Here is a 27,887-nt window from a genome sequence, read left to right as displayed (position 1 = left end):
GATTTAGGAAGGAACACACCCAATGTGACATCAGTGAGGTTTTGAAGAAGAAAAAATTCTGAGCCTAGACTGTGGAGGAACAGGAGGGCCGAGAGCGCCTTCCGAACTTTTGGTTATATTCGAATATAGATAAGTGGACGAAAGTGTGCAAACTAAACTATAACTTTACAAAATCTAACCGGGGACTGGGGATTATTTGATTTGTCTAGAGAGGATGTCAATTTCTGACGAGGCAGACGGGCTTCGGCCAAGATATGGGTGTAAGTATAAGGAAACTTTTTTTTGTTTGCACACCTTTATTTCCAAAGTAAGGAAACCTTTTAAGATACATTCTGCCTGAGCCCAGCTCAGTTGCGTGTCAGTTCAGTCGCAAAACTACTGTTTAAAGCTAAATTTTAAATTAGTATGAAGTATAGTTTTATGAAGAAAAAATAACTTTTGAGAGCGTGGTAGGAGCTGACTTCCGCGTTTTCATTCATATGAACTAATTTCTTACTTTGTTTAATTTGACTATATTTACAAAGACTGATTAAGATTGTATTCGAAAAAAGATAAACAGACAATAGGTTAGCATTTTGATCTATTGCTGTCTAGTCCTTTTCTACTGGAAAGTTAGTCATTGTTCGGTTGGTCCTCTACCTTAACAGAGGAACGAGCCAGTAACTTACGGTTTCAAGGTTCTCAGAATGACTTCCACAACAGAAATAACATTCCACATATATGCAACTAACCTCAGGTGCTGTTTAATTACCGACCTTACATATACATTTTGCTCTCTCGGCCTCTTTGTGTCATTGGTCATTTTACCGTTGTATATCCTGCGGTATATGTTGAACTATCTAGAGCAAGGGCAATCCACTGAGTAGACCTAGGCAAGTTCAATGAAAGCCTGACTTATTTCAATGGTTTATAAATGAATTAACAAACACAGGGAGCAGATGGTTAGATGGCCTGAGTACACTTGTACAAGGCCTCTGGGTTTTCAAGTTCCCCAACAAAACTGAGCTTTGTATCATCACAACTTCAGCTTTTTACATCAGAAGTAGGAATGTTTGCATAATGTGGTGTGTTTGTTGGATGACAGCTGTTCTGGATGGAGTGGAGCGTCTCACAGCTGAGGAGATGGACGAGAGGAGGCAGCAGAACATGGCCTACGAGTATCTCTGTCACCTGGAGGAGGCCAAAAGGTAACAACACACCAACCTGAGAGAGAGAGAATGTGTGTGTGAGACAACACATCGTCACAGCCATTGCTGTTCTCTATGCCCTGCTCTCTGCTGTAGTTACACCTTACAACACACTCACACCTGCTCACATGTGAATGTGGCCACATGATGACTCTCACCACAGTCTAGGAAAAAGAGTGAGGTGCATGCAAAGTCTCCTGGACTCACATGCCCTCACCTTCCATAGGTGTTCTACTAACTTGCTCCTAAATATGCCTTCTGACACAGTGTTGCATGACCAGTCGTTGCAGGGTGAGATTCTGAAATTGTTGACAGCGTCTGTCTCAACATCTGGGTGGTTCCCGATAACAGACTTCCTTGAGCACCATATTCAATGAGCTATACTGACAACTCTGTATGTCTGTGAGGACTCGATGGTTTGATTTCTCAAATTCTGTTGAGATTCATCAAGTAAGGTTTTGTCAGCTATCACTTATTCAGACACCAGACTGTATGGAGAAAAATGGTCAGGAGGTCAGCAGAGCAGTGCATGTGTGTACGTGCACACTTGTGTGCTCGTGGGTGTAAAACGTGTGTACCTCTGTAGGCCTATGTTGCAGATACTTTGGTTGACTCACTAACCCAGAAGAGGAAGGAGCAAGTGCAACAGGAAGTGACTCAGTCCCTTGTTGATTTTAGTATCTCAGAAACCCGCTGTTGTCATAGTAACCGGTTCCGGTGCAGGCTTGACTGTATGTTCTGCTGTGTATGTATACTCCTCTCCCCTCATCTTTCAGATTTCACTTCCTATCCCTCTCTTCTTCACCTCTCTTCTTCTCTCGCTCCTCTTCTTCTCTGTCCGACCCCCGGGCTCCCTCAGTACTTACATGCTGCATGCTTTTTAGATGGCTTAAAAAAAACTATTTGAATTTTTAGATTAACTGCTCAGATTAACTTTTGGACATATCTTCGTTTGTTAATATTCAGGCAAAAATGTAATATTTTCATTCCATGTGTACTGTAATTCTCAGGTTTACATTACATTTATTCATTTAGCAGACGCTTTTATCCAAAGCGACTTCCAAGAGAGAGCTTTACAAAAAGTGCATAGGTCAATGATCATAAACAACGAGATAGCCCCAAAAACATTGCGGGTAACCAAATAAGTGCCAAAAGGAAGAAACGTAAGAGCATGTAGGTAAACAAATTACAAATTAAACAACATGAACCTCAAAAGTGTGAAAGTGTACCTGTAGGAAAGCAAGCAACAATAATATAATTTACAGCGGGTACAAGTAGTTATATCAGTTAAACAGATTTTTTTTTTTTAACTAACCAACAAGTCACTCAATAAGTGTCATTGTGTCCCTGGAAATAACCTAACATCGGATCCAACAAATCTTTAAGTACCGTTGTACTCCCGGAACAAGTGCGTCTTTAGCCTTTTCTTGAAGGTGTGTGGTGCACATTGTTTTCTGTCATGTTAAGGAGAAAGTGAGCTTCAGGTGACACAGAAGTAAACTCCTAGGTGTGTGTGGGGAGGCAACCTGGAGCAAATGCTCATGCCTGAATGTGCAGTATGAAGAGAATGCTTCTCACATGAGCAAACACATCACAGTGTTTTTGTGTCTCTCTCCTGATTGGTCTGACCGAATCCCTCTCATCTCCCTGTCACCTTGTCTCTCTCTCTCTCTCTCTCTCTCTCTCTCTCTCTCTCTCTCTCTCTCTCTCTCTCTCTCTCTCTCTCTCTCTCTCTCTCTCTCGCTCTCTCACTCACTCTCACTCTCACTCACTGATATGTATGCTGTATCATTATGCAAACTAGGCCTTGGAGATATACAGTAACGCTCATTTCCGTGCTGTGCCTGTATAGTTCTGCTGATATACCTCAAAGCTTAGCAACGTGCACACACAGACACTGCAGTGTGACACTGTACTGTAGTGTGGGTACAGACACTGTAGGCTAGATTTTCTGTGTAGAAAATGAAAGTCGAGCAAGGTAACCTCAGTTCAACAGGTCTGACATAGATTGTGTTTTCCCTGTTGGGAGTCAGCCTCTCCTCGTCACCCTGAGCTTGTCAGTTGGCCACAGATCTCACAGCACTGCAACGCTAATTGTTCTAAGTGTTTTCTTGTGACAGTGTGTTTCAGTGGGACAGTGTGGGAGGACTGTTGATTGCCCTCCCTGAAAGAGAGAGGTTGTGTGTGTGTGTTCCCTCCCCTCCCCTGCTGCCCCAGTAAGAGCAGTGATTGTGAGGGAGTCTTTGTTTACTCTGGCCTGAGGTGAATGATGGGGTTCCTCTCTACGTGTCTTTCCCGGAGCCACCTGAAACCTAGAGTAACGTGGATAACAACCAGAGGGACTTCCAGCAATGGGAGTGTCCAGTTATTGAAAGTCGAGAAGAACTATGCGCTCCATTAGTCTTAATCTGATAACACTCTGACAACTGTAATGTACAGGACCGTGTTGAGCATGTAGCACACTAACACTAATATTTGCTCAATGAAAGGTTCTAAAATGTAAAGGGAATGGAATGTCGGTGTCAGGTTCTTCGGAATACTATTGTCTAATGTCACTGCGATTCCTGGTATGTTGTGTGGTGCACATTCACAGAACTGGTCCTGTTGCATGAGAGAGTGAGGAGGGAGGACTGTTCTATATCCATAGCTCCAGCTTCAACCACACCTGCTCATACCTGACATGGCCCAGAACCCTCCGGGGTGTCACATACTGACACGCTGCTCTTCACAGTGATGAATATGCATTGCAGAGAATCCAGAGGGCTTAGCTCATTGTTTCTGTGTGTAAGACTGTACACATGTTTGTTTAGTCAATAAAATAAGAAACCTTTGAGGCATATCTCTCTCATAATCTCTTTGATTTTGGCAGGACCTTGTAGTTAAAAGCTTTTGTTGCATGCGTAAAATCCTTCCAGTGAAGTAAAGCTACGTTGCTATTGCAATAAATAGACACTTATGGTCAGAATGTATGACATCACTCCTCGTAGACAGCAAGGTAACATCTTTATTATGTCCTTTTCTTTTCCTCTCTTCTTTCTTTCTCTTTCTCTGCTTCTCTTCATCACCCTAACCATCGTTAGATGTGTAAATCACGTCATGCAGGGAAGCTAAGGCTTAGCCGTACACACAGTGCCCAGCCATAGGACCAAGTCAGCTAAGTCTGTTAATATACTGTAAATATCCCAGATCTCTCCTTTCATTACCAGAGTTGTTTATAGTGTCTCTCTGTGGAATGTTGCACTGGCAGACCAGTTCCCTCAGGTACAGGGAGCTTCAGAATCATTTCCTGTTTCAACTCATTTCCAGTCTTTTATGCTGCAGTGGCTAGTTATGTAATCTCTGAACTCCTGAGTGGTGTGGGAAGTGATCTCCCTGAGCAGTGAGGATAATCATCTCCTTAATTCGATTTATTTTGGTCTTTCGAAATGTCTCTGATAGCCTCTTGTGATTGGATATCGAGTTGGGTCAAGTTAGACAGTATGCCAGTCTTAGTGCCGGTTGAAAACCTTTAGTCTGTCTCTTGTTGCTAGGTTACAGCTGTGAGGACAACAGCCGAGTGAAATTTTCTGAGGTATCGACTCTCCACCTGCCTCTGAAAAAGGGGGGGGGGGGGGTGTAATGATAGAGGGAGGGAAGGAAGGGATAGAGAGAGGGAGGTGGGTAGAACAATAGATAAAGCGGCCAATAGCCTACGAAGCCGCTGCTGCATGTTCTAGAAGTCACCCTTCTGGTTTAGATACAAGCCCGGGGTAAACTCCACTGGCTGAATAGATGTAGATAAAAGGGAGAGAGACCACACCTGATAACACTGAGGAAAGAGAGAGAGACTATACCTGATAACACTGAGGAGAGAGAGAGAGATTACACCTGATAACACTGAGCAGAGAGAGAAAGAGAGAGAGACTACACCTGATAACACTGAGGAGAGGGAGAGAGACTACACCTGATAACATTGAGGAAATAGAGACTACACCTGATAACACAGAGGAGAGGGAGAAAGAGAGACTACAGCTGAGCGGAGACTATGAGCTGCTCCTGGGATGATCACACCCCTGGGATGGACCCCAGCCCTGGGGGCTGGGATTGACGTGGTAAGATTGCAGTGGATGTAACTCCTGATGTTTGGGGGTCATCCTGATGAATGGGCTCTCTGTGTGAAGCCTCCAGGGGTGCTCCACAGAGCACAGAGCTGTCCTCTCACAAGCCTGAGAACACCCCTCTATGACGGGTCACCACAGCAGGGGCAGATTGGGGGTGCTGCTATGGTTGCTTCTCACCCAGCTAGGAGCCCAAGATCTGAGAAGTTGTATTTGTATCATCTGTATGTCCTTTTGATTTACAACACACACACACACACACACACACATTGAATAGTGTATCAGCTGCCCAGTAACTGTATGAGACTTGGGAGGGGTCAGTCAGTCCAGAATTCCAGTGTTGCAGTAAAGCATGTAATGGGTAATTTGGCTCACACTCTCATCCTCTCCTCTCTTCCACTCGCTCCTAACCCTTTCTTCTCTCCCTTCGTCTCTGTGGGCTTTGTCTCTGGAATCATCGTCTGTGCAGGAAAGCATAAGCCCCTCTCTTATTCTCCCTCTGCATTGGAGACTGTTATTGGGGCAGTCCATACTTTTGCTGTGTAACCCAGTCACATCTCACCTTCAAAGATGCTGTAAAGCAGAACTGAAAATTAGTTTTCACAGTTCATCACACCACAGAAGAATTGTATGTTAAATTGTATGTAGGCTTTGAAATCGTGAGAAAATCAGCTTCTTTGCTTGATACTGGGGGGGGCGTGTCGCCTGAAGGAGCTGAAGCTCCGCCCCCTCGAATTTGTTGAATTTAGCAACAACAGCAACAAATAGCGAAATCAATTGCAGATATCAGAACAGACCTACCTGCAGACTCTGAGTGTTTTATGTGTAAATTACTTTGTCTTTGCGTCGTACCAGCTGAGTAACAGAATGCAGGTTATATAAAGTGTCTGTGATCTGACGTAGATATGTGGCTGTGACATAGATAGGTTGGGCTTTGCCCCGCCTCTTTAACTCCCGGCTGGGTGACGTGACACACTTTGGAGCTCTCTCACCAGGTCTGTACCACTTGTAGAGCTGAGAGAGTGAGGGGGGGGGGGGGGGGGGGGGGGGGAGGCACGACTGCATGAAAAGCAAACTCGTTTGTGCTCTATGTAGATAAGACATGCCACACATTTGCCTTTCCCTTCCAGGCATGGCCTTATATAAACATACCTGTCCACAGACCCACACATGCACGCACACTCTAGGCACTGGAGACATAGGAACACCTCTCCACCTTTTTAGTGCCTTGGGTGTGTCTGTAGTCAGTCATCCTTTCTGCCTCTTTGATCTTCTCCCTGACCTTCTCACTGTCCTCAGGTCTCATACCTAGTTCGAGTCCACCTGTCAGTTTCTGTAGGAACCACAGACACTTGTGTTAGATACTTCACGTCCCCTTCTCCTGAGGAGAGTGCTCTGTGGTCGACTTTAGGAAGGACCACAATGCATCATGGCAACACAGGATATCATTCTGGCATGGGAATTGAACAGGAAGCAGGTTGTGTGTGTTTGTGGTTTGAGGGAGAGGCCTGGGAGGGGGAGGTGTTCCACCAGGGAGCACGATATAGGGACTCCTTCTCTTCAGCAACACATCTAGTTCCTGGTGGAGAGCGGTGATCTCCAGCTGGAACAGAGGCCTCTGGATCATGCTGCTGATCCAGCTGTGGTTCAGCTCTGTTCCCCGTTTGGGTCTTCTCTGCACCTTATTACACTCCAGCCCTCTGGCCTCTTACAGTATGTCATGTCTAGGAATGTGTCCCGGTAGGAGTGCCTCCCGTAGGAATGTGCCTGTAGTAGAGAGGTGTCAGTATACTTTCCTGAAGAGACAGCGGAAGGTAGCGGCCTCTTCCTATTAGAGTGACCTCTGACCTGTTGACTGTCTGAGGCTTCCTGTCGTGTGCAGGAAGTAAAGGATTCCAGTGACTTTGCTCCCTCTACAACATCACCTCACAGCTTGGAAATCAACCCTGTGTATCTGCAATGCCTGTTCCAGACAATAAATAATTAGTTTGGCTGGCAATGTCAGGAGGGTGTGTCTGTGTTTGTGCTAGGCTGGACAGGGTGTGTCACCCTGATAAAATACCTATGAATATGGAGCCTTTCACTGCTCCATGCAAGAGTGAAAGGAGGGGGTTGTCCCTGCCTGTCCCACCCGAGCCCCGCTGCCCCATGGCTGGCCACGTTGGTCTGAATAGGAGGCCTGTGTCTGGAGACCCTGTGTCATGACTTCCTGTGGGGGGAGTTGTTTCAGCTGGTGGTTAGTTAGCCTGTTGCTGCAGTTCCTGTTTGTGCGCATGGGAGAGCTGGAGAGAGACTCTTTGTTGTATTCAGGATACAGTTCACCCTGCTGTGGCCTGGTTAAAAAGCAGAGGCCAGAGTTACAGAGGAGTGGGAGAGTGTTTTTGTAGGAGAGGGAAGGAGAGAGGGAGAGTGTTTGCTCTCCTCTGAGGGCTCTGTCTGACCTCAGCGCTGTCCTCTGTGATGTTCCACTGAGCCAGAGGTATTTCATATCAGAGAACATGTTCATCACACTGTGTCAACAAAGGAAGGACATATTGTAGGAAGTGTGACTCACCATCGTGTTTACCGGACCCATTGGTAAATACAGTAGAAATACAGGGCTGTTTAGATTGTTGGTTGTCTGTGTGGCTACCTCTCCCTGGCCTGTCTGTGTGATAGCTAGTCACCTCAGCATGGTTCCTCGGTGGCCCAGGACTAAAACATGCTCACAGTAAGAATGTGGCTCCTTGTCTGACCTCAGGGAATTCAAATGTTGTGCTGAAGGCATGCTAAGAACTCAGAAGATGGGAGGAGGAGAGAGAACGATGATTTAAGTGTTAAGGTTTATATTTTGTGTGAATAAACACATGATTATGTTCTATGCAATCTTGGTAGGAAGTTAAGGATGAACAGAGTCACAAACATGCAGACTCAACTTGATGCGTCAGAACAAATAAGTCCACTTGTAGGTAGATGTCAAAATGTCTCGAGGACAAGAGGGATCATATACAGGACTGTCCTCATGTATCTGTGGGCTGTATTTGACACCCCAGACACAGTGAGTGAACCAACGCAGCGTCATTTGAACTTCTTTTAACCCTCAGCTTGTTTCCCTCTCTCCTGTTGCCCTTAGTTACTGGGGCGTAGCATTTTCTAGAATTGTTCATTTTTGGTTCTGCTGCTACATAACTCATGTAAATGTTCTATTCACATGCTGCTTCACCAGTGAGTAAATATATGTGGTAGGGTTACAGAGTGTGTGTGTATTCTCATGACTATGTATGTGGTAGTGTCACAGCGCATGTGTTCTCGTTTTCATGTTTGTGGTGGCGTCACTGTGTGTGTGTGCTCATTCTTTTGACCCGTTTCTCCCAGGTCGTTGTGGGTTGGTGTGTGTGAATGTGTGTGTCTGTGTGTGTGTGTGTGTGCGCTCAGCTGTGTTGTAACGTGTCAGTCGTGCCTCCTCTCAGGTGGATGGAGGCGTGTCTGGACGAGGAGCTGCCCCCCACCACAGAGCTGGAGGAGGGGCTCAGGAATGGCGTCTACCTGGCCAAACTGGGGAACTTCTTCGCCCCTCGCACCGTTTCCATCAAGAAGATCTATGACCGCGAGCAGACCCGCTACAAGGTGAAGGCCTGACCCTGTCCCTTAACCACGCCCCCTGAGCCTACCGCCATGACCTCGCACCCCAATCAACACCCTGACCCCGCACCTAACACTGATGAGGGGGCTTCTCCAGTCAAACACTTCAAAAAATAAGATGTCTCCATGATTGAGTCAGACTTTGTAAAGAGTGAATGACGTCTGTGTGTATTGTGTGTGTGTTTCTTTTCTACAGGCCACAGGGCTCCACTTCAGACACACAGACAATGTCATCCAGTGGCTGAATGCCATGACAGAGAAGGGTCTTCCAAAGGTGGGTGAACACACACTCACACACTCACCCAGGACGACAGCGGATCTATCTCAAGCCTCTTTCACTCTCTGAATGACAATACCAGGAGACAATGTTTCTTTATTGCGCAATCCTTCATGTTGCCATACAAACCTACTCCTGTGGTGCATGCGGGGACATGTCTGGAACCCCTCCCTGCCTTGTAACCAACCTGATCCATGTGACCCTTTCAGATCTTCTACCCGGAGACCACAGATATCTACGACAGGAAAAACATGCCACGATGCATCTACTGCATACATGCCCTGAGGTAGCACACCCACCCACAAACTGACACACAAACACATACACACGTTCATGTATCTGCCCTCCCACAAAATCTCCCCCACATTCTGGAACACACTGGACGGTACGGTGCCACCACCCATGGTTCCTCGTCATCCTCCATTCAGGACGTTGTCAGAGTGATGTCATGATGTTTTTGTAAAACGTAGTGCTGAAGTCACAGTCACATGCTCCCAATTCCTCCCATTTTATTATGTCAGCTCCACAAAAAACATGGAAACATGAACTACTGAAGGCTCAGGTCACAAAACACTTCCTCTTTCACCAGTGCTTAAATTCCTCCATCAGCCTATGAGTGTTTCTCTAGATTACTTGGGTGTGTGAATCTGAAAATGCAGATTCACTTACACTTGTCTTCTGAATATCTTCAACTTGAGTTTACTTTTGTGAGGTGAACGGGCCCGTTTGCCCGTCGAGAGGCATTCTGCACCAAACGGCAGTCGTGGGAGTTTTTCACTGCCGTTTTAATAAAATGGTCCAGTCAAAAGTAAAATGGATGCGAAACCCAGAGGCTGTAAATCAGGCCTCTGGAGTCAGGAAGTCAACCAACAAAACAGAGCAGGGCCTGGGTAATGGCCAAGGGGGGCAGGAGGTAGAAGAGAGAGAGGGGGGGGTGTGCGTATGTGTGTGTGCGTCTATGTATTTGTGTTCTGTAGACTACATGACTGGCTTGTTGTTGACTTTAAGAGACACCCCCCCCCCCCCATCTCCTGCCCAATGTGGCACACAGATGCCAGAAAACTGTTCCAGCAGACCGGTTATGAGCGGACTGGCAATAGAAAAGCAGGAGTGGAGTGTAATTGTGTTTCTACCTTTACTGTCATACACACCCAGCCTGTAATGACCTGCCTAGTCTACGTTGGAAATGGCTTCTGCCCTGGCCTTGTTCTTGGATAACTCTCCATTTCACCTGTCTCTACCTAGCCTGTACCTGTTCAAGCTCGGCCTCGCCCCTCAGATCCAGGACTTGTACGGAAAGGTGGATTTTACTGGTGAGTGTGTGTCTTTTGTTTCTATCCATAACCCTTCAGTCACACACCACTTCAGATATTTTAGACAACCAACATAACTTGCCCCCCTGGCAGGACTGTATCTTAAACATGGTAAATGCTGGATGCTAAAGGCAGCACAGTGACTCATGGTATTTCCAGAGTGTAAAGGCACACAGGCATCAGTGAGGAAGAGTGAACAGCGTGGTGTTGTGTTTGGTAGGCCCCTAATGCTTCAGTAGCAGCAGTGCTGTCAGGGATTTTTCCTAGGCACCAGTCTGCAGGGCAATGTGAAACTCATTAGTGACTCTTGAGTTTTTCCTGTCGTTTGTGTTCCCGCTCTGTTCACTCCTGAGCCAGTGATCTGACTATCCTGGCTGGCCCAGACTCATCCTTCTCTCTCATCTCTCCCCTCTGTGGATTTCCCCCCCTCTCTTTCCCTCTCTCTCAGAGGAGGAGATCAACAACATGAAGAGTGAGCTGGAGAAGTATGGAATCCAGATGCCCGCTTTCAGCAAGATTGGCGGGATCCTGGCCAATGAGCTCTCAGTTGACGAGGCAGCATGTGAGCACAGCTCCAACATCAGGGGGGCGGGGCTAAGACTTTGAGCTTCAGGGGGGAGGGCTAAGGGGTAGAGCTATCGGGGGGCGTGGTTAAGGATGGGTTGAACATTAGGGGGTGGGGTCTAAGGGTTTGAGCATCACGGGCATCCTGCAAATGTTTACATGACGACGTCAGCTCACATGAAACAGGACTCGCATTGCATAATGTTGATTAAATGATTACATTACTTTCATGAAAGAAACACTTGTTTCTTCTGTGTGGAAGAGTACAGCCCAGTCAGTAGCCACAAGCAGACATTATACCCGAGTCCAGTTGATGACCATCCTCCCCTCTCCCTAGTACACGCTGCTGTCATCGCCATTAATGATGCCATCGACCACGGGGTGCCGGAGGGCACCATAGCGGCCATGCAGAACCCCAACGCCATGCTGGTCCAGCTGGACCAGGGCTCTGCCCAGCACTACCAGGACATGCTCTACCAAGCCAAGGGAGAGAAGGTGGCCAACTCACGCAAGCGGGTAGGACATCTGACCCCCTCTGAATGTACATGTAGCAGACAGTGAATGATACCTGGGAGCAGTGTTGTGTTGCAGTTGTGTGTGTGTGTGTGAGCCTGATGTTGTTCTTGCTGCCGGTCTAGCTGGGTGAGAATGCTGACGCAGAGAGGGACGTCTACGAGGAGTTGCTGACACAGGCTGAGATCCAGGGCAATGTCAACAAGGTCAACTGTAAGTGTCACACACACACGCACACACAAACCACTGAAGCACACACACATACACCAAAGCACAGTCCTCACTACCTATCTTCTTCCCATCAGTGTCCAGTGCCCTGAGTTTGGCAGAGCAGGCCCTGCTGAGTGGTGATGAGGACAGGCTGTATGACGCACTCCGGACCCAGGCTTTGGGCCTACACGGCCTCCAGTCCCAGAACAAGGGCTGGTACCTCAAGCAGCTGATGGCCGACCGTGAGAACAAAGACCAGGTAGGAAGAGCTGAGTCACAGCTCTGACCACACACACAGTCAAGTCGAGGTGCATTCCTCTTTTAAAACCGCGAACCTTTCTTTCTCAGGCCGCTCCAGGAGACGCCTTAACCAAAGATGAGCTGCAGAGCGGAGTCGACGTCGCAAACGACTTTGCCGAAGGCTACCAGAAGAGTAAGCCATCCCGTTTGGGAACCTCCCCGGCGGGGATGAGCATAGGGGTCGAGTGACGAGACGTGGGGGATCAGACGTCTGTATTTTGCGTGCGTCCGGTGCGCTTCTCACCGTCTGTGTGCTGTGTGTTCAGTGTTGCTAGCCGTGGAGAGGATCAACGCGGCCATCACGGCCGGCGTGCCAGAGCAGACGGTAGCCGAGCTCATGAACCCTGACGCCCAGCTGCCCGAGGTCTACCCCAGCGCTGCCGACCTCTACCAGAGGGAGCTGGCCAGCCTGCAGCAGCAGAGCCCGGAGGTACGCACACAAACACACGCACACACACAGGTACATGCACAAACACGTGCACGCATTCATAAATGCACACACAAGCCTCCTCCCCCCCCCCCCCCCACACACACACACACACATAAGCCTCCCCCCACACACACACTCTGTATTATCTGTATTATTGCCTGTTAGCGAGTGTGTTAGTGAGCTGATAAGCACAACATGTTTTCACTGTGTTTCCCAGGGATCCCTGTCTCACCCAGAGCTGCTGGTTGCCGTGGAGATGCTGTCATCGGTGGTCCTGATGAACAGAGCGCTTGATGTGGGTGACAGGGCGACCCTGTGGAGACAGCTGGCCAGTTCTGTTACAGGACTAAGTAACGTGGAGGACGAATACGCACAGAGGTATGCGCACGCTCACTGACACGGAGATAGTCTGTCCCTGGTCTGCTGTTGCTGAGAGATGACATGGCCCTCACCCCTGCCCACCAGGTACATGGACGAGCTGATGCGTCTAAAGGCAGCAGCCAGGGAGCAGGGATGTGACTATCTCACCTGGAACGACATCCAAGCTTGCATAGACCAGGTCAATCTGACTATACAGGAGGAGCATGAACGTGAGTGATACGCACACACGCACACACACACACACACACCCATACACATGCACACACATACACACAAGACCTCTCTCTTTTTTAAATGTTATTGTTACCCTATATCCTGTGGTCTTGTATCAACTTAAGTATTGAATTTTAGCTGGATCAAATCTTCCATTTTCCTCAGAATAAGCAGTCAGTGAGTCAAAAACATTTTCCCATTCCGTTTTCAGAGTGTTAAAGAATCTCTTTAGCCTTTGAATGCTTTGTATGTCAGCCACCATGCCTAGGCCTTGGGTTTGTGTGTGCAGGTATTGCAGCCATCGGTCAGATCAACGAGGCTCTGGATGAAGGGGACCCTCCGAAGACCCTGGAGGCCCTCCAGGACCCCTCGGCCAAGCTGACCGACGTGGACCCCTCTGTGGCCCAGCACTACTATGACAAACTGCTGGAGTCTCGAAGAGAGAAGGCACATGTAAGTGCACATGCACACACACACACACACACACACATGCTCAGACTGCACACACATACGCACATATACACAGAGAAACAGGCACAGACAGTCACACACACTTATACAATAATATACAATAAGCGTTTCAGGGGACTCCCAAAGTCTTGGTGTCCTTATTGTGGATAAAATGAGTTGGCTGAGGGCTGGACCTTTCAGCTCCCATCTGGTGGTGAGATTTTATCAGAGCCCATTGTTTCAGTGAATAGAGAGACCGTTTATCATTACAGGACTTGTTTGGTCAGAGATGAGCCTTCAGTGTCCGGATGCCCGCAGGAGTTTAGCGAAGGTCAGAATGATGCTTGGGCAGTAGGCAAACATGTGGTTTATTATGCAAACACAGCTTGACTAGAGTTACCTCACTGTGATGAAGGACAACGTATCGGCATGGTATTGAATTCATGGGATCGCACTATTGCCATTGGCCTATTGTACACGGCAAATGGCTATTGATGTTCAATGGGGGTAGGTACTTCCATTGTTAAGAGAATATACAGGTTATGCAACCATTATTTACATTTCTTTTCAAACAGTCCACATGTAGACATTCAAATTAAACATCTTCCTCTGCTTCAGCAATATCATTAGGTTGTGGGCCAAGTGTTTTTTTTCTCTAGGAACTTCCCCAGAAGCACAGAGAGCTCCATGTGATTCAGCTCTCTCATCCCCACATGACACCTCACCCCCTCTCCCCCCGCCCTTAATGATGTCATAGTGGAATCATGCTCGCTCTGTCTCTGTCTGCGCCCACTCACTTCCTGTATCTCTCCCACGTCTCTCTAGGTTATCTTTATCCCCTCCCGCCCTCTGTCTCCTTCTTTCTCTTCCACTCCTCCCTTCATCCCCCTGATCTGGTCTCCAGCCCAATTTCGATGTTGTCGCCAAGTCTGTCAGCGTAACAACAAAGCAAAGACTGAAATAGTGTGGGGCCCTTTTTTTTGCACTGTCTGTTATTCAAACTGTGTGACTCTCTTTTATAGCCCAGACAATTAGCTGTTCTCAGTGTTCACAGAGACTCCTTGTCACTGGGGAGTGAGATTAGATACACACCCATGCAGCCTCTGTCTGTGTATTTGACCTGTGTTATCTTGCCATGGTGAGGTGATGAACGTGACTCTTGTACCTGCATGTCTCTGTAGTGGTTCCAAGTATGATGTCACTGTTGGAGCGCCTTATTTGGAGTGTGTTTCCTACAGATGATGGAACTGACATGGTTGGGCTGCTGCTAAGGTCAGAGGTCAGATGCAGGGCATGGTTTACCACAGATGGTTCCGCACAGCAGCAGCTTCACTGAGGGCTGGATAGAAGCAAATGCATCTGCACAGGAAGTCATGAGAGTTTCTAGTGGGCCGAAGCTTCGGCTGAACGATCAGTTCTTTCCACTGTGTTGGCGAGTTTGTCTTTTATTGCAGAATTACACAGTAGATATAAAATATTAAAAAGGTTGGAGACCAGTAATGGAATAAATCTTGCAGTAGGTTTTTTTCTTCTGGATCCCTGTCTTATTAGTCCTTGTGGTAGTTTAGATGGTAAATTAATTATGCTTACTTCAATGTCCTGTTTCTGTGTGTTTGTGTAATCCATTATGGTATTTTCAGCCAGGTTGGCTGGAATGCTTTGCTCGTCATGATCCATCGGTCAGACGTGGAGTTCTCCTGTCCTGAAATGAGAACATGATGCTTGTTTGTTGCCAAGCCTCATTTCCCTGTTCAGAGAGAGAGAGAGAGAGAGAGAGAGAGAGAGAGAGAGCATTGGGGAGGGGGGAAAGAAAGCAAGTTATTTTCCTGCTCTTTTTTCACAGCTATAGGAAATAACAAGGCTAGGCTACCAGTCTGCTTCCTTAAAAGGGAAGAAAGCTGACCATGACCTCAGGCAGGCTCCTCTCAATGGGAACCATACTGTTGTTCGACTTGTTAGGCAATATGCTATAGGCTGTCCCTAGACATTCCCCCTTTCCCCCTCCCCACACACACACACACACACACACACACATTCATTACTGATGTGTCACTGGTAGGTTGAAGATACTGTATTGGTCAGCGGTTCATAGACAGATAAGTAGAGGTAGGTATAGAGATATAGATAAATACAACGACAAAGGGAAGTGGTTAAATCAGGAAGTTTCTGCTGGATTTCAAAGGCTTGCTGTCATGTGTTTCACATCTGATGTGCAGGGGGGGTATAGTTCTCTCCAAGTGTCTGCAGGTCATGGAGCATCACTGACTTATCTGGACTTTATTATCTGTGTTGGGATTGTCTTCCTCATGGGCTTGTGTTGCATGTGTAACTAGCCTCATTGAGCAACGGTCTTACTTGACCCTGACCCTCATGTCATCAGTTAGGCATGCACTTCTGGGTGAGGAGTAGGACTATGTGTTTGGTTTTAGTTTTTTTTCATAATTAAACACTAATATGTCATAACAACTTGACTCAGGAAATCTGATCGCACCGTTAAGCATTTAACCACTGAGATACAGCACTGTGAACGAAGGATTAGCCAACTGCCCACAGCGCCAGCTTTCAATTCCTACTTTCTAATCAGCAGTAGTTTGTTGTACTCTGTTGTTCGACAGTGAAACGCCCTGAAGCTCCCCTGCCCACATTGGCACCACACCCTTGCTGTGCCACCTGCCCTCAGTGGCTGTTGAATCACTGCTGGGGAAAATAAATAGCAATTAACTCTATTTTCAAATGTTATGTCCCAAGTCTGTGTTCAATGCAAATAAAGATCTGTGGGGGATTTAGTAGCTAGTGTATGCTAGGACATGCTCATGAGGAGCCCCACCTTTTTGTTTGGGTTTCTGTAAACTCTCCCCTGCCCCTCTCTGCCTCTCTCTCTGCCTCTCTCTCTCTCTGGGTCATCCTCTGTAAACTCTCCCCTGCCCCTCTCACCTTTACTGAAACTGACAAGAGGGGGCGGGGAAAGCGGGCGTGAGGCACAAAGAGGGGCCTGTCCTGTCGGGCCAATTAATTGCCAAGTCTCCTCACTCCGGAAACCAGCCGCAGCAGACAATGGGGAGGAGGGAGGGGCGCTATCTGGTGGTTGCCATCTGCAACTACATTGGCAGTCTACCGTGACTTCAGGAGTGGGGGAATGTTCTTGACTTGGTCAGGTCATACTTTGACTTAAGTAGGTCAAGTAAAATTAGATGATGACTGGAAAACAAGTTTCATGTATTCAATGACATACCTTGTCATTGAGGCTTACAAAAATCTACCTGATTTTGTAAGCCAAGCTGCCTTGGTATTTGCTGACTCTGCAAGTGCATATCTTCTACTGTGTGCATCAGTATCTTTGTACTCCTGGGGTTGCTGTGAGACAAACGGAGTGACACCTGTGTGACTCTTCTGCGTAGGCATGTCTTTGGTTTCCTGATGGTGTGGTTGTGGCTTAGCAAACCCATGCTCCTTCAAAAGAAACAGAGTGCCCTCAAGTGGCCATTCAGTGGAATGACACTTGTTAGTTGGAACAGAAGGCTGTGTGCTCCTCCACAGCTTTGGTTCCAGCTGTATGCAGATCTCCAATACTGTGTCGAAACATGGCTTCAGGCTGTTACGTGCAGTGTGTATTTACTATATTGTCTTCACGCTGTTATTTATAGTGTGTGTATTTTCTTCTTCCAGGAGACCCAGGATCCCTCTGCTGTGCTGTGGCTTGATGAGATCCAGAATGCCATACTTATGGCCAATAAAGATACCCAGGATGCACTGCAATGTAAGAATGATGCACAATCTCAAATGCATAAAACCCCCTCTGTGTTGTAGGCCCCTACGGGAGGAGTGTGTATGATGCCCTTGTTTCTCCTCCCTCAGTCTCGCAGGCCATCCAGGGTATCAACGAGGCGGTGGACAGCGGCGATGCGTCTCAGACCCTGGCCGCCCTGCGCTCTCCTGGGGTCGGACTCTACGGCGTCACACCAGAGTGTAGCCAGAACTACCAGGATGACCTGGCCAAGATCAAGGAGGACAAGAAGAAAGAGGGTAAGGAGACCATGGCTGATGAATGGATAGATGTATGGATTGAGGGACGGGGTGGTTGTCCAAAATGGGCAGAGTTAACCTGTGGAGGTGTCTGTGCCTCTCCTCAGGGGATAACGGAAGTGAGTGGATGAAGCACTGGGTGAAGGGAGGACACAACTACTACTACAACATGAGCACCAGAGAGGGCACCTGGGTGGAGCCCGAGGGCTTTGTCCAGAACAACACCCATCTGGACAAGGACAACATCCAGGTAGGCCAGCCCTCAGATCAGCACCAGACTGCTCTCTGATGAGACAGTGTAGCGATGGACAGTACTTAAGGGATTATGTACAAACCCACAGCCTTCAGTAGCTATCAGCTCTAATAGTTAGCAATGAAGAAGCTCTTACGCTTTCACTTTCTTTGTTATCCAACAGTCTGTGGTTTCCGGGGTAACCACCGCTTATAACCGAGAGCAGCTGTGGCTGGCCAATGAGAGTCTGATCGCTAAGCTGCAGGCTCGTTGCCGTGGCTACCTGGTGAGGAACGGCCGGAAGGAGCGGCTTGACTTCCTGAAGTCCCAGGAACCATCCGTCAACTGCATTCAGGTGAGACAAACCTCACGGTCATGCAAAGGTCACACCCTTTACTGCAAGATTACATCAGGTCATATACACAACCACCCAGGAGTTTGGATCTGTGTAACTGTATAACATACAAGACTACGCATAAGTGTTTGTTATATCGTTATGTCTCCAAGACAAGAGCGGCAGAAAAAGAACACAAGGGGGCATATCATGACAAAAGCAAATAAAAAGCCAGTATTGACCCTAAATACATTTTATTTTAATATGTACTAAATCCTAAATATTACAAAAGATGCAACACTCTGACCTGTTTATCTGGTGAACTCTCCCAGGCTCACTGGAGGGGCTTCAAGCAGAGGAAGCACTTCCGAGACAGGAAGCAGTACCTGAAGAACCACAATGATGACGCAATCAAGGTAAGTCAGGTTGGCCCACACAAAGTTGCCTGGCTGTTCCCTTTGTAGATTCGACCGAAAGCTCGAGGCTCTCAATATCTTGATGACAAAGAACAGTGTTTGTGATAATTTATTTATACAGTTAGCAGTAACATCAATGCAGTAAACACAAAGCTACTGTACTGTACACTAATTAGTAGAAGTACACGAGCATTCATCTTGAAACTGAGCATTGATGTTTTTCAGATTCAGGCAATGGTTCGGATGCATCAAGCTCGCAAGAAATACAAAGACCGCCTGAAGTACTTCAAAGACCATGTGAGTAGCTTTGCACAATTCTTTAAATGCAGATGAGCTTAACGTGAAGGATTAACATGCAGAGTAAACAGAGAGGCTGTCATGCATGCATGGAGCCCCTCGACATGGAGCCCTCTTCTGCCGTATCCAGTGACATTTGCTCTTGGACTCTTTTAGGTTTTTACGAGTCTAGATTATCATGAAGCTGTGTAAATGTCTTGGGTCATCCACCCCCTGCACCACAGAAGATGTCTGTGGCTTTCCATCTGGTATTGATCTAACAAGTCAACACTGTTTACTCTTCTGCAGATCAATGAGGTGGTGAAGATCCAAGCCTTCATTCGAGCCAACAAAGCCAGGGATGATTACAAGACACTCAGTGAGTAGAGGACGTGTTCATAGTAGACTTCCAAAGAAGTCCTCTTGATATGATTCGTGCTTTAAACTGGGTTCACAATGACCTGGACTGACACAAACAATGAATGACAGGATTTAAATGGTCAGCTCGGTCAGCGTGAAACTCATGTGAAATGTGTACTTCCAGTCAACGCGGACGACCCTCCCATGGCAGTGGTGCGTAAGTTTGTGCACCTGCTGGACCAGAGTGACCAGGACTTCCAGGAAGAACTGGACCTGATGAGACTGCGAGAGGAAGTGGTCACCAACATCCGCTCCAATCAACAGCTGGAGAACGACCTGAACTTGATGGACATCAAGATTGGCCTTCTGGTGAAGAATAAGATCACCCTGCAGGAGGTGGTGTCCCACAGCAAGAAGCTTAGCAAGAAGAACAAGAGCCAACTGTCTGACATGATGAACAAGCAGAAGGGAGGCCTTAAGGCCCTGAGTAAGGAGAAGAGGATTAAGCTAGAGGCCTACCAGTATCTCTTCTACCTACTACAGGTATGGTGAATGACAGCAGGACCCTAGTGAAGGCCTATGGCTGTTTAATAGTGTCATTTGTGTTGCTAGGGTTAACCAGAAGATATATTATACAGATTTCTCTACAACTTCAGATACAATGAAGTTGTATCTCGTGACCGTTGTATCTCCTGTAATCTGTGAAGCGTCTCTGCTCCGTCTTCTTCTCAGACAAATCCCACCTACCTGGCCAAGCTGATCTTCCAGATGCCCCAGAATAAGTCCACCAAGTTCATGGACACGGTCATCTTCACCCTGTACAACTACGCCTCCAACCAGAGGGAGGAGTACCTTCTGCTCAAGCTCTTCAAGACGGCACTGCAAGAGGAGATCAAGTGAGAAGACAATTGATACACTTTTTGACATGTTACAACAATTCCTTGCTAGGAAGACACCATTGTTTCTTTTTACTTTTGTGTTGCTTTATAACATTGCCCATGACTTCTCACTCACATGTATTATGTGTGTCCTCAGATCCAAAGTGGACCAGCTCCAGGAGATCGTCACTGGCAACCCCACGGTCATCAAGATGGTGGTTAGCTTTAACCGTGGGGCTCGCGGCCAGAACGCTCTGCGGCAGATCCTAGCGCCTGTTGTCAAGGAGATCATGGAGGACAAAACGCTGAACATCAAGACTGACCCAGTGGACATCTACAAGAACTGGGTCAACCAGATGGAGACACAGACAGGAGAGGCCAGGTACAAGAGGAGGCCTGGTCCATGACACTGGCTTCATTTTCTACCATAGTGAAAGCTGCTGTTAGTTTTGCCTGTTTACTGATGACCTCTGACCCCCTCCCTCACAGTAAACTTCCTTATGAAGTGACGCCAGAACAAGCTATGAGTCATGAGGAGGTGAGGACACGCTTGGAAGCCTCTATCAAGAACATGAGGAACGTGACAGACAAATTCCTGTCCGCCATAATTTCCTCTGTAGATAAAATCCCGTAAGTACTGAACTTTTGTACGTTTTGTGTGTATACTTTGTGGAGTCCTACCAGAGTCCTACTCCCATTGGACTGAAGATGCTGAGAGTAAAGCTGGACTTGTGTTCTGTATGGCAGATATGGGATGCGTTACATCTCCAAGGTGCTGAAGGACACCCTCAACGAGAAGTTTCCCGATGCCACAGAAGATGAGCTGGTCAAGGTCTGTTTCCCTCACCCTGAATACCCTCATACACCCTCATACTGCTTAAACACAGCCTTCAGCTTTCCTCTGTTCTACTGCCTGGTATTCTGGTGGGCTTGACTTTTTCTTGCTTTCTCTCGACTGAAAGTTGTTTCTCTCTCTTCTACTATCCTCCATTTTACGCAATCTTTCTCTCGTTTGTCTTTTGTTCTCCTTTCGTTTCTGGCTTCCCAACCTCTTGTATCCTGTACTCCCCTTTGATTTTTCCTCACTCCCTGGCCTGCTCCAGCCATCTCTCCTCTCTGGGGGATGAGTCTCTTCTCTGCCTTCGCTAACAAGGTGAGCCCCACCTGTCTTAGCTCTCCTCTCACCTGCTTACAAAACACTCCCTACATTGCATGTCTATGGATGTCAGAAATCTGAACACCGTGTTGTCTTTCTGTGTTCTAGATCGTGGGGAACCTGTTGTACTATCGCTACATGAACCCAGCCATCGTGGCTCCTGATGCTTTCGACATCATCGACTTGTCGGCTGGAGGTCAGCTGACCACAGACCAGAGGCGCAACCTGGGGTCTATCGCTAAGATGCTGCAGCATGCGGCATCCAATAAAATGTTCCTGGGAGACAACGCCCACCTGAACCCCATCAATGAGTACCTCAGCAGCTCCTACCAGAAGTTCAGGTGGGACTGATGCACCTTTGACTGACCTTTGTCCCTGGTCCATCTTCCTCTTCTGTAGTTTGTTTTACTCTTGGTTGTTTATGTTCCTGTCTGCACTCCATTCTTCTTCTTCACTGTAGGCGATTCTTTTTGTCGGCATGCGACGTCCCATCATTGGAAGACAAGTTCAACGTGGATGAGTACTCTGACCTGGTCACTCTAACCAAACCTGTTATCTACATCTCCATTGGAGAAGTCATCAACACACACACAGTCAGTTGGCACAGTCTTTCTTCTCCCCGCACCAATCTCTTCTCTTCCAATCCTCTTATCTATCTCTCTCTCTCTCTCTCTCTCTCTCTCTCTCTCTCTCTCTCTCTCTCTCTCTCTCTCTCTCTCTCTCTCTCTCTCTCTCTCTCTCTCTCTCTCTCTCTCTCTCTCTCTCTCTCTCTCTCTCTCCACTCTTCCATCTCGTCTCTCCACTCTTCCATCTCGTCTCTCCACTCTTCCATCTCGTCTCTCCTCTTCTGTTCATTCTTCATCTTTGTGTGTCCATGTCTCTGATATCCTCCTCTCTGCAGCTCTTGCTGGAGCACCAGGATGCCATAGCTCCAGACCATAACGACCCAATCCACGAGCTGCTGGAGGACCTGGGAGAGGTGCCCTCCATCGAGGCCCTCATCGGTGAGTATTGTTTCCCCTGGTGATGGTCTACTCTGGTGATGGTCTCTCCTGCGCTTAATCACTCCTACCAAGGTCCAGCTCTCCCTATTGTGTGAAGGACCCTAACCCCCCCCTCCCCTCTGCAGGTGAGAGCCCTCTCCCCCCTGGTGACCCCAACCAGGAGATGATGGGGAAGGCTGAGGTGTCCCTCACCCTCACCAACAAATTTGACCTCCCCGGAGAGGCCAACGCAGAAATGGATGCCAAGACCCTTCTGATCAAGTAGGAATCTCTCCTGGTCATTCAGAGATGAACTAGCCTCTTCGCCGGATCTGATCCTCTAGACCCATTCTAACACCTCTGACCTCTACCCTCTCTCCTCAGCACCAAGAGGCTGATCGTGGACGTCATCCGTTTCCAGCCGGGAGAGACTCTGACTGAGATCTTGGAGTCTTCAGCCAGCCCAGAACAGGTCAGTGGGATTGAAAGAGGGGTGGTGGTTTTTCTTTACTTACCACCCTAAAAGATCACCTTTGACCTTTGGAGTTGCACGATGCTACATGAACACAGTCATGTCTCTGCCTGACAGGAAGTGGAGTATCAGCGTGCGATGCAGAGGAGGGCGATTCGAGATGCCAAGACCCCTGAGAAGATGAAACAGGCCAAGCCGGTGGTGGACGACAGCCTGACACTGCAGGGAAAGAAGGACAAGATCAGGAGCAACCTGGAGAGGCTTGCGGAGCTGGGCAAGGTGCACCCTGAGAACCGTTACCAGGACCTCATCAACGACATTGCCAAGGTAGCGCTATCTTACTGTAGTGCTTTGTTGTGTATGTTGTGTGTGTAAAGTTATGTTTATATAATGATTTACAGTTAGGTCCATAAATATTTGGACATTGACACAATTTTCATCATTTTGGCTCTGTATACCACCACAATGGATTTGAAATGAAACAATCAAGATGTGCTTTAAGTGCAGACTTTCAGCTTTAATTTCAGGGTATTTACATCCAAATCAGGTGAACGGTGTAGGAATTACAACACATTTTATATGTGGCCCCCCCCTTTTTAAGGGACCAAAAATAATTGGACAAACTAACATAATCATAAATCTAATTGTCACTTTTAATACTTGGTTGCAAATCCTTTGCAGTCAATGACAGCCTGAAGTCTGGAACCCATAGACATCACCAGACGCTGGGTTTCGTCCCTGGTGATGCTCTGCCAGGCCTCTACTGCAACTGTCTTCAGTTCCTGCTTGTTCTTGGGGCATTTTCCCTTCAGTTTTGTCTTTAGCAAGTGAAATGCATGCTCAATTGGATTTAGGTCAGGTGATTGACTTGGCCATTGCAGAACATTCCACTTCTTTGCCTTAAAAAACTCTTTGGTTGCTTTCGCAGTATGCTTTGGGTCATTGTCCATCTGCACTGTGAAGCGCCGTCCTATGAGTTCTGAAGCATTTGGCTGAATCTGAGCAGATAATATTGCCAGAAACACTTCAGAATTCATCCTACTGCTTTTGTCAGCAGTCACATCATCGATAAATACAAGGGAACCAGTTCCATTGGCAGCCATACATGCCCACGCCATAACACTACCTCCACCATGCTTCACTGATGAGGTGGTATGCTTTGGATCATGAGCAGTTCCTTCCCTTCTCCATACTCTTCTCTTCCCATCATTCTGGTACAAGTTGATCTTGGTCTCATCTGTCCATAGGATGTTGTTCCAGAACTGTACAGGGTCTTTTAGATGTTTTTTGGCAAACTCTAATCTGGTCTTCCTGTTTTTGAGACTCACCAATGGTTTACATCTTGTGGTGAACCCTCTGTATTTACTCTGGTGAAGTCTTCTCTTAATTTTTGACTTTGACACAGATACGCCTACCTCCTGGAGAGTGTTCTTGATCTGGCCAACTGTTTTGAAGGGGTTTTTCTTCACCAGGGAAAGAATTCTTCTGTCATCCACCACAGTTGTTTTCCGTGGTCTTCCGGGTCTTTTGGTGTTGCTGAGCTCACCAGTGCGTTCTTTCTTTTTAAGAATGTACCAAACAGTTGATTTGGCCACACCTAATGTTTTTGCTATCTCTCTGATAGGTTTGTTTTGATTTTTCAGCCTAACGATGGCTTGCTTCACTGATGGTGACAGCTCTTTGGACTTCATATTGAGAGTTGACAGCAACAGATTCAAAACACAAATACCATACTTGAAATGAACTCTAGACCTTTTATCTGCTCCTTGTCAATGAAATAACGAACTCCCATGAGGGAATAACATACACCTGGCCATGGAACAGCTGAGCAGCCAATTGTCCAATTACTTTTGGTCCCTTAAAAAGGGGGGGGCCATATATCAAATGTGTTGTAATTCCTACACCGTTCACCTGATTTGGATGTAAAAACCCTGAAATTAAAGCTGAAAGTCTGCACTTCCATTGTGGTGGTATACAGAGCCAAAATGATAAATTGTGTCAATGTCCAAATATTTATGGACCTAACTGTAGTTTGAGATTGATGTTTATTCTGGCGTAATATGGGTTTGCGGCTTCATTCCAGGACATCAGAAATCAGCGAAGGTATCGCCAGCGAAGGAAGGCGGAACTAGTGAAGCTGCAGCAGACAAACACTGCCCTCAACTCCAAAACCGCCTTCTACAATGTGCAGATTGACTACTACAACCAGTACATCAAAACCTGCATGGACAACCTGGCCAGCAAGGGCAAGTAAGTATTGGCATCAACTCCCATTATCACATCTCATACTGGAGTCCTTCTCCAGTAGTATCTATGATTTCAGAGCCTACATTCAACATGCAATGTTAAAACTCAACATGCCCCATCAGATCCTCCTGATATCGAGTAGATACCTGCGTGGTTCTTCCTGTTCTGGGTCTGTCTTATAGGGTGGGTGGAAGCAAGTAAACATTGTCTGTACAAACCGATCTCTTCTTCTCTCCTCAGACTATCTAAGAAACCCGGTGACGCCAAGGCCAAGAAGAGTAAACAAGTGTCTCAGAAATACACCGCTGCTCGTCTGCATGAAAAGGGCGTGCTCATCGAGATAGAGGACCTGCAGACCAACCAGTAAGATCAATCAGTCAATCAATAACTAAACTAATCCTGTATAGTGCAAATAGATGTACCGTATGCTCAAAAGGTATTCACCTTGTTTTCTCTGTCCTTTCCTCAGGTTTAAGAATGTCATCTTTGAGATCTCGCCATCAGAAGCTGTTGGAGTGTTCGATGTGAAGGCCAAGTTCATGGGAGTACACCTGGAGACGTTGATGTTAGAATACCAGGTATGACATGTGGACAAGGGCGAGCAGGATCATGTCACTGTCTGTGTAGCAACATTTTGATTGATGAGATTACAACAGTATGTCTGTTTCTTTCCCTCAGGATCTTCTCCAGCTGCAATATGAAGGTGTTGCAGTGATGAAGCTTTTTGATAGGGCTACTATCAACGTCAATCTCCTCATCTTCTTGCTCAATAAGAAGTTTTACGGAAAATAGAGGGAGGAATCGAAGCACAAGCAAGGGAGAGGAAAGTGCTATGGACACTGTGGAAAATACAACATCCCACTTAAAGAGACACGAGCTAAAAGCCTTTTCCTCAGCACACGTTTCTGTCTCCATTGTCTTCTCTGCACTACCACACTTGTGCCTCAGCATCGTCATGTGCCTTATTCTCCAAAGACAAGTCTGCCAGCACGTGATGAACGGCTGGTGGTTGGTGGTTTGTGTAGCTTAGTTTAAGAATAGTTCCTTATCATTATCACTTTGCTTGGAATATTTGCAAACTACTTGTGCATGAATGCTTGTAGAATTAATGTTCTGTGTAAAAAGATTTTTATTTCTTTGTTTTTTCAATGTGTTGGTAAAAACAGGAACTGTGTCTAGGATGCCCAGCTAAGGATGTGCAGTACTTATGGGTAGCCTCTTGCAGGCCTGGCATCCACCTGGTATCCACCTATTACTAAAGCACTCTGACCCAGGGACTGTCTCCTGTCTGGCCCACACCAAATCTCTTAACGTGGCCCGCTAACTCTGCTCCTCCCTGCCTTTGCTCTAGTACATACTAGATCACAAAGCACCATGCATGTGTAAGAGGAGATACTTGACACAAGTATTCTTATCACTCAAGATATCAGGTAAACATGTTCCTTAACACTTTGGTCACCCTTACTTTGTCCTTGCTATGAAATGTTGCAGTCACTGTAAGCCGTAAGAAATGATCTGGAAGAGTAGCTTAAGCTGACAATTCAAAATACTTTTGATTTATCATGCTTTTTGTTAAATAAATTCATAATCAAAAGCTGTCCCTATTTATATTTTAAGTGTTGTTAGTCCTCAGTATAACTAACCTTTGTTGAGACAAAGACAAATAGTTGTTTTTACTATATTCAGACATACATTTCCAGTTAATATTACACTGTGCAAAGTGTTTCAAATGAGTGCAGTATTTTAGTATAATGTGTACAGACATTGCTGTGTTCTAGTAGATTTCTCATGATTTTTGAACTGAAACACTTGGAATTAATTGTATTACAATTAGACTTATTTTAGGAAACATCTTTTTATACTGCCCATATGATATATCCACTGTCTCCTTATTTGTAGTTTGTAGCCATTTTGTTAAGTTTAGTTACAGTGGCTCATACAAAAATGTCAGAACATATTCTCCTTTGCTGTCTGTCTAATTCTCATTACAGTCCAATGAATGTTTTACTTGTTTAAAATAAAGCTTCAATAATGATTTTTTTGTATTAATTTCACTCTAATACACTGAAATCATTGGGATGCATATATGTCAATTTGACTCATTAACAGTAGTAACAGCAGAACTGAATTTAGAGATGGCAACCATGGCAGCATATTCTCAGTCAGATGTTATGCAGTTAAATGTTTGAATATGACAGTGAATAGGACGTATTATAAAACTACAAAAAAAATGAATAGACCTTCAGGTAGGCTAAATGCAAATGATGTCTGCCAGGTATTATTTAACTGGAGCAGTGTGTTACTGGTATATTATTTTTGCAACGTGGAATCGGGAACAGTAATGATGCTTTTTATTAGTGTGTAATATTCAGGATACATGAATGGTACAGTACATTCACATGAGTAATTCACACGATCTATACATGGTTCATGACGGCGTATAAAAGCCAATCTTTTTTATATATACCTACAATGGCCTTAATACACCGAGGCGAAGTTAGTTTCATATTAGACATTCGTCTCACTTTCGGAAGACGCTACATTGCAGCTTCGCGTTAGGGACCGGGTGAAAATTACCCATACAATTTAGAAAAATTATGACTTATATTTTTATGAATATAAAACCTCAAACGGACACCAGAGTATTCTAACAATGTCTGTTCCACAGCCTTTACCTTTTCGATTACGTTTCAAACAAAATGATACTAGCGTTTCCCGAACGTGAGACTAATGTTTAATGTCGAATATGAAACTAACTTCACCTCGCTCCTTAATACGCCAGTATGAATTGTACAGTAGGCAACATTCACATGATTAATTCACACGATTTATACACATGATTTATGACCATTACTAAAGAACTGATACAATGTATAACATTAAATTAGCACACAACTAATTTTGGTAAAGGGACAGAATGAAACGTGAATACAATAAACATATAGGCCTACAGC

General features: G+C 46.3%; 1 protein-coding gene across 1 annotated transcript; it reads left to right on the top strand.

Annotated features, from left to right (window-relative positions):
* Positions 1 to 18: 18 nt before the first annotated feature.
* On the top strand, positions 19 to 26,968 carry iqgap1 (IQ motif containing GTPase activating protein 1). The gene is made up of 37 exons (XM_062470787.1): positions 19 to 260; positions 1,085 to 1,187; positions 8,734 to 8,890; positions 9,102 to 9,179; positions 9,392 to 9,468; positions 10,428 to 10,495; positions 10,944 to 11,057; positions 11,397 to 11,575; positions 11,698 to 11,785; positions 11,878 to 12,041; positions 12,131 to 12,215; positions 12,349 to 12,512; positions 12,730 to 12,890; positions 12,978 to 13,102; positions 13,396 to 13,559; positions 17,223 to 17,313; positions 17,412 to 17,579; positions 17,687 to 17,829; positions 17,996 to 18,166; positions 18,478 to 18,561; positions 18,787 to 18,858; positions 19,147 to 19,216; positions 19,382 to 19,740; positions 19,930 to 20,093; positions 20,233 to 20,457; positions 20,565 to 20,705; positions 20,823 to 20,907; positions 21,340 to 21,572; positions 21,692 to 21,824; positions 22,133 to 22,235; positions 22,361 to 22,496; positions 22,599 to 22,686; positions 22,804 to 23,013; positions 24,770 to 24,936; positions 25,174 to 25,296; positions 25,403 to 25,511; positions 25,612 to 26,968. The coding sequence occupies exons 1-37, from the start codon at positions 215 to 217 to the stop codon at positions 25,723 to 25,725; spliced, it is 4,962 nt and encodes a 1,653-aa protein (XP_062326771.1). The 5' UTR covers positions 19 to 214; the 3' UTR covers positions 25,726 to 26,968.
* Positions 26,969 to 27,887: the final 919 nt, after the last annotated feature.

Source organism: Osmerus eperlanus, chromosome 10 (genome assembly GCF_963692335.1).
Source record: "Osmerus eperlanus chromosome 10, fOsmEpe2.1, whole genome shotgun sequence".
Classification (NCBI taxonomy): Eukaryota; Metazoa; Chordata; class Actinopteri; order Osmeriformes; family Osmeridae; genus Osmerus; species Osmerus eperlanus.
The sequence above is the reverse complement of the archived record's forward strand: the minus strand, read 5'-3'. Positions and strand labels throughout refer to the sequence as shown.

What these genes read in the sequence shown, in the direction of transcription:
- iqgap1 (XM_062470787.1), top strand. Translation starts at nt 215, where the DNA reads ATGTCAATTTCTGACGAGGCAGACGGGCTTCGGCCAAGATATGGGT. An exon ending in CACCTGGAGGAGGCCAAAAG is followed by an intron (nt 1,188 to 8,733) that starts GTAACAACACAC and finishes GCCTCCTCTCAG; the next exon opens with GTGGATGGAGGCGTGTCTGG. An exon ending in TCATCAACGACATTGCCAAG is followed by an intron (nt 23,014 to 24,769) that starts GTAGCGCTATCT and finishes GCTTCATTCCAG; the next exon opens with GACATCAGAAATCAGCGAAG.